General features: G+C 40.7%; 1 protein-coding gene across 1 annotated transcript; it reads right to left on the bottom strand.

Moving 5' to 3' along the window:
- Positions 1-1296: 1296 nt before the first annotated feature.
- Positions 1297-6715, bottom strand: LOC124292011. Its single transcript, XM_046729082.1, has 6 exons — positions 6496-6715; positions 4939-5238; positions 4125-4247; positions 2536-2557; positions 1484-1539; positions 1297-1322 (listed from the first exon to the last, which is right to left on the bottom strand). The coding sequence occupies exons 1-6, from the start codon at positions 6713-6715 to the stop codon at positions 1297-1299; spliced, it is 747 nt and encodes a 248-aa protein (XP_046585038.1).
- Between the last annotated feature and the right edge of the window lie 467 nt (positions 6716-7182).

The raw sequence follows: 7182 nt of genomic DNA, 5'->3' as shown, positions 1-7182 counted from the left end.
CCCTAAATTTAATATTAGAGGTATGACAAGGACACATTGATCTTCTTGTTAAGTTCCCATTTGCTGCTAGTGAGTGGAATTGCAGATCTTCTTTCACCATAATCCACCACACCACAGATTTCTGTCTGTAGGCTTCAGAATTCATCTAGTCTTGATTAAGTATTGATTGTATTCAAATCTGGTCAGTGATATAAGAGGAGATTAATGGGATCATATGGTAACTCTCACAGACTTTGAACCTGTGAAGGTCCGTGTTAGAATGAACCTTCAGTAACCTATGCTTGTCGTAAGAGGCGACTAACAGGATCGGGTTGTCAGGCTCGCTAGCTTGGTTGAAACATGTCATTGGTTCCCAACTGCTCCGATCGATGCTCATGCTGTTGATCACTGGATTGTCTGGACCAGACTCAATTATTTACAGACCACCGCCATATAGTTGGAATATTTCTGAGTGCGGTGTAAAACTAAACTCCCTCACTCACAGACTTTGTTAATGCATGTCATCTTATTCCAAATGCATAGATTGATGTTCATAATGTCAATCACTAGATTGTCTGATGCAGGCTCAAATAAGACTTCTTTAAGTGGCATTTAGAAGCCAGTATGATGAAGAGGAACTCTTTTTATGGATAGACTTACAGGGGCAATGGTGTAGCTTTATGATAAAAGTGTCCACTCGTCACACTGAAGATCCGGGTTCGATTCCCCACATAGGTACAATGTGTGGAGCCCATTTCTGGTGTCCCTCACCGTGATATTGCTGGAATATTGCTAAGAGCAGCGTATAAAGTCCCTCACTCGCTCACCCTTTTTTGCTATAGATGCATCATTTGCTAGATAACAGTGTTACACAGATACACTGAAACGTCACAGCTTTTGCAATAACGAAATTGTCTGTCCGTAAAAAGTGTTCCTGCTCTGCTGTCATGGCTTGAATAATGCTTTAAAATCAAATTACTTCGCTCCGAATCGTGCATAGTTTTGCTCTGATAGCTATGTCGGTTTGTTTGTTGTTTGACGCCGCACTCAGCAATATTCCAGCTATATGGCGGCGGTCTGGAAATAATCGAGTCTGGACATTGAACTTCAGTATAATGAAAGGAAAAGATATGACACACTCGCGAAGAAAGTACGTCCAAGAATGAATATTAAACGAGATGAGGACATTATGAAGACATTTAGGTCCACTTAAAAGTGCTGACACAATATGTTACATTGTGCTGTGAATTTTGTGTAGTTTCACTCTTTAAGTCATTCAAGGTCATAGCGCTGGCTATGAAACACGATGGCATATACTCACCCATAATCAGCGTATTCTCTCTCTGAAAGTTACAATGTTCTACAGTTAATGATGAACTCAAATTGCAAGATGGATAACATATATCACCCGTGAATTTTTTCATTATTGCACACGGATATGCGAGTTTTGTACTTTTTAGACACGTTTGAGAAATTACAAGTGTAAACGACTTACGACACCTACCTTCTATCTCCTGGTAGCTCCCGTCTGTTCCCGAGTCCCGGGTGTATGTGACAACGCTGGGGAAAAAGAATGTTTAAAATAGAAAGAAATGCGAGAATGTCGGATTAACGAGAGTAATTATCACTGTTTTAAATGGTTCCCTAATTTTTTGTCGGACTATCGTGATTGTCGGATTAATGAGTGTCGGATTAACGAGAGCTGACTGTATGTACATATGAGCATTAATTAACCACCACCTGAACCCATACAACAAGCATGGGTTGCTGAAGACCAATTCAAACCCCTGATCTTCACGGATTCGTATCCAGTACCATAAGAAAGAGGCTGCTTGTCTGGGGGACACACAGTGATCAACGTTATCAATAAGAAGTATGGGATGCCGTCGTCGTGCCACACTTTGACAACCATCCATTTTCCAGTCGCCCGATATTTACGCATGACAACGTTAGACCACACAGGTCCGATATGAACAAAATCGAACGTCTTTTGGATTATCTCTCATGGCAAGTTCGAGCTGGAAGTTCGAGCTGAGTGATCCTCCTCACTGTTTGATCCTTCTGTTTGAAATCTTCAGGAATTGACTTAGGTCTCCATGAGGAATGGCAGAGGATTCCAATGATGAGAATTCAACGCTAGATTGCCAGTATAAGGAGTCTGCCAGATGTTACCCATGAGACAGACGCCTACACCGGGTACTAATGGGGTCGCCAGTGGTGGTCCATATAATAACCACAATCATTATTTGAGAAATGCGTAACAATCCAGTTGGTGGCGCACTGATAGGGATCATACTTTCACGTTTGTGTGTAGTCCTCTCAGATTGGTCGTGTTTTCGTACTTATCACATACAAAGTGAAGGTGCTAGATTAATACTCTTTGAATACATAAACGTCAATGCAGAAGAAAGATCAGCCTTGACGATCCTCAGAAAAGTATTATAGATTTAGATTTTACCTGACAAAGGTAAGTATTTATTCCCGGACACCAGCAGCCAATCTGTGGTATCCTATCAATTAAGATTGTATCAGAAATTTCATAGCTATTATACTCACCGATTATGAGTGTATCCCTTCCCTGAAAGTTATAATTGTGTGAAGATTATTACACGTGCAAAATGTTAGATGGAACATATAAGATAAACGAATTGTTCGTGTAATTGCAGATATTTGAAGTATAAATACATAACATAAAATTTGCAGAACAATTTTTGACACAAATTTTCAAAAGAGAAGGAACAAAATGTCAAGCAGATACAACGCTAGTGGTTTTTACTTTACATCACGTCTGGGGTGAAATTGTATCATATATATTCTGTTTCCAGACAGTGAAAGGTTTTGCATATGATATTAATACTAGTGTCTCTTAAAGAGTATTAATCCTGCCTTAAAGGCTAGTCTCAGATTTGTTTTCCCCACAAGGAGGCAGTTTTCTTCCTTGATGAAAACTAGTGAGGAACACCAAGGGCGTGTTTGCACTTAATCGAACTCGAACATAATTAAACCCATCGGCTGTTGCATAAATCAACAGATATAAATAAGAGAAGATGCTCACATCGTTAAAGATCATAATAGTAGATCAATATGATGTCAAATACTGGTCTGTTAACTTTACACTGAGCGGTAATGACAATCATACTCATATACACAAGAAAAAACCCTGATGATTTAGAACTAAAGTTCATACAAACATTTCAAATTTTGTAACGATAATGTGTATATTTGTATAGACTTATGACACTATAGCGGGACGTACAAACTGCATGTAGCCTATACATCATTTAGCATTACACACCATTTATCTCCCTTTGCAAATATTTACCCAATTGTTACATATGTTATAAATTGTTATAAATTTGATTACAAGACATTTACAGTTCTGTACAGATCATATTTACAAAATTGTAAATGTCTGGTAAATATCTTCTTTACAAAACATTTACAAGCTTGTAAATGTAGACAGTTTTGAAGTGTTGAGTTCTATAGTCAAAGAGAAAACAACACATATGTAAACCTGTGCTTATTTTTTGTATAGGTGTATGTATCAGTTGTGGGGAAAAAAACACCGCTTACCTCATCCACACTGGCATAATTTTTTCACTACATAAAAGAACACTACTTTTTAGTTCTACTTTCTTCTTCCTTCATTTTTGTGCATTGAGCTGCCTAAAAATACCTCGCTATTGTAATTGCAGGAAATAATGTATCAATAGCAACACACCATTAAAGTATTTGTAATTGTATAAACGAAAGTGCGAAAGAAGTGCTTTTGAACGTATATAATCTTTCATGTGATTACACAATACCATTTACAAAGTAGTCAAATGTAACAGATGTTATATTTGGGATGACACTTTCTTAGTAAAGTACACATTCTAGTACTTTTTGGGTTGAGTCCCATCCGGGATTCGAACCTACACCCTCAGAGTCAGGAACCTAATCGCCAGCACACAAAGTCAGCCGCCTAACCCGCTCAGCCACCGCAACTTCCACCATGGTTGTAAGTTCAAAACCGAATCATGGGCTAGCATAGATTTGATAACACGTACAGACAAACATGAACGCAGGGTTCTAACATACCGTGTTAGGACACTTTACGTGACTCTCAGGTTACGGTCATTCACTCTCGCATCACACCGTATTACCTCCATGTCTCTGTTTCCTACAAACAACAACTATGACGACAACGGCGATGACCACGATCAGGACGGAACAGACAGTAGCAACGGGGACGATGGAAACGGCAACAGATTCAGTTACTCCACGTGCTGAAACATTTAATATGGAAAACATGCAGTTTAGTAAGTGTTAAATCATGTTTGACCCTTGAATGACAAATGTTTAGGAGTGTGATATGCTGGGATTTTTTGCGTCTAAAGTGCATGAATATGCAATACCTAATCTGCAATATCGGCAATATCTTATCTGCGTTCTTTGCGTATGGTACGCTCTTTCTTGGGAAGCCTCTCGGTAGTCCATAATACGTTATATTACAAAGGAAATACGGGGACATGTGTTCCCAGTTGCGCAGATCGATACTCATGCTGTTGATCACTGGATTGTCTGCTCCAGACTCGTTTATATACAGACCGCCGCTATATAGTGCGGGGTAAAACTAAACTCACTCACTCACTATAATCGAATGGCAACATTATAGTAACAAATCAATTATCAATAAATATTACGGGCTACAAACCTAAATGATTACCCACAGAGAGAGAGAGAGAGAGAGAGAGAGAGAGAGAGAGAGAGAGAGAGAGAGAGAGAGAGAGAGAGAGAGAGAGAGAGAGAGAGAGAGAGAGAGAGAGAGAGAGAGAGAGAGAGATACCCATATTTATCGATATATATGCAGTTTATGACATGTGTACATACTGAGATGTACATGTGTGTGAATACTGAGATATGAAAGATAAGATACACGAGGTTCTTATACCGTAAACAAAGTAAGTTCTTACTCACAGAGAACATCCAGTACATGTCCGTGACTCCAGTTAGACTTCAGGCCCTCCTCCACAGTCTGGCAGCTGTAGATGTCTCCATGGTTCTCTCTGCTGACGTGGGTTATTGTCAGGTCATCTCCACCTGTAGGAGACCCATCACCAGATTCTAGCAGGGTCCTGTCCCTCCTCCAGATGTAGGTCATGGTCAGTGGGTGGTGGTCCGGGGGTAGACTCCGGGAGGAGGAGGAGCATGTCAGGGGGATATTCTCACCTGGTACAGGTGAGGCAGGTCCGGTGATGTTAGGTGTGGTTGGCTCCTCTGTGAACAAATATTATACCGTATGAGTGAGTGAGTTGGGTTGTACGCCGCTTATAGCGTGGTTCAATTTATGATTTTGGCAATATTACAACAATATCACGGCGGGGTACACCAAAAATGGGGTTCACACATTGCACCTATGTCGGGAATCGAACCCAGGCCTTCAGCTTGAAGAGCGAATGCTTTAACCACTAGGCTACCCCACCAACCTTATACCATGTGAATACACAGCAGTGGGTGTCTATGACCATGGTTTCACTAATATCTTTGACACTTTTATTGATGAAGTAATCATCGTTAGTGTCAATAAGCTGAAGGCCGGGGACACCCTTATACCCCTAATCGTTTTGTTGATTAACTATACTAACTACTACACAACTACTGACTCCTTGGTCTAGTGAATAGAGTTTTTTCCCGGAGAGAGGAGGATAAGAGGTTTGAATATTATAAGGGTAATGCTATTTTTGAGGGCATTATCATTTGCAGAAGCGCGAGGTCTTCCATTAATTGCCCGACGAAGGAGGGTAGTTGAAAAAGACCGAGGGCTTCTACAAATGATAATGCTCTCAAAAATAGCATTACCGTTATTATTGCTAAAATACATGGAATTTGTGTTGAAAAGAAAAAGGAAACAATGAAGGAATTTGACTGTAAGTTTACCCAAATCAACTTCTGACGGGCTTGACTGCCCGAATGCAATAGACCGATCCAGTCTGTCAATCAAAACTGGCGCATGCGTCAATTTTGGCCAATCAGCAGTCCGGGCGCGCTGTGTGGATTTGTCAGACTTATTTCCGGGGTCAAACGTTGCATCCGAAGCGATGTGCTTCGAATTATGCCATTTACACTCGCTATATTTATTACATATTGCTACGATTTGATGTGTACCTTAACCAAACCATTACGGTCAAGACAACGAAAATGGAGGCGGATCAAGAAACGCGATAGGCCTGACGATCAGTTAAATCAGGGATACTCTACAATAGAGTCTCCCCGTACATACGAAGAAATGTTTTCCTCGGCTGTGGTCACGAAGTATGTTCATATCGAGTTGATATTTGGGACGATCAACAAATGTATATCGTTGATATTTGTCAGGTTTCTGTCAGCTTGGCAATGGAATAGCAGATATTATTAGGTACAGCAGTCCGGTGTCGAGTTGTAGCCCGTTAATTTTACCATGATCACAAAGTTGATTAAACGTCGATTTTTTGTTTTGAAAAGTCTGCTCAAAGACGATAAATAGTTCAGCCAGACCGTTGATGTCGGACAAATGGTGGTCAGTTGTCAGCACTTCACCCAGAGTTTCATGAGGCAAGCCAGCATAGTATGCTGCCGTCAGCTGACAGCTGATGATGATGAAAAAAAACCCGTTAAACCCTAAATCATCATCATCAGCTGTCAGCTGACGGCAGCATACTATGCTGGCTTGCCGCATGGAACTCTGGGTAGGAGAGTGCTGACAGCTGACCACCATTTTGTCCGACATCAGCGGTCTGGCGGACCAAAGACGTATATACGTCTGGCGGACCAAAGACGTATATACGTCTTTGGGCGGACTTTTCAAAACAAAAAAAAAATCGACGTTTACAGTCAACTTTTTGATCATGGTGAAAAGGTGTGGCTGGGGTACCTGCAACTCGGACACGCGGTACCCGGAACGACTTGCTGGTGGTATCACCTTTATTCCATTTGCCAAGCCTGACAGAAATTTTGACAAATGTCAACGATGGATACGTTTGTGTGGTCGCCCCAAATATCAACTGAATATGGACATACTTCGTGACCACAGCCGAGGAAAACATTTCTGTTGCGACCAGAACTGGGATACGACCAGAACTGGGATAACTAATATGGAGAATTATACGTGTTACTGTCAACTATGTATTTAATCGACAAACAATTATTAAGATCAAAATCAGCTGCACAACTCGTGTCCTTTAT

This window comes from Haliotis rubra, unplaced genomic scaffold (genome assembly GCF_003918875.1).
Source record: "Haliotis rubra isolate DU_JTF1 unplaced genomic scaffold, ASM391887v1 Scf504, whole genome shotgun sequence".
Taxonomy (NCBI): Eukaryota; Metazoa; Mollusca; class Gastropoda; order Lepetellida; family Haliotidae; genus Haliotis; species Haliotis rubra.
The sequence above is the reverse complement of the archived record's forward strand: the minus strand, read 5'-3'. Positions and strand labels throughout refer to the sequence as shown.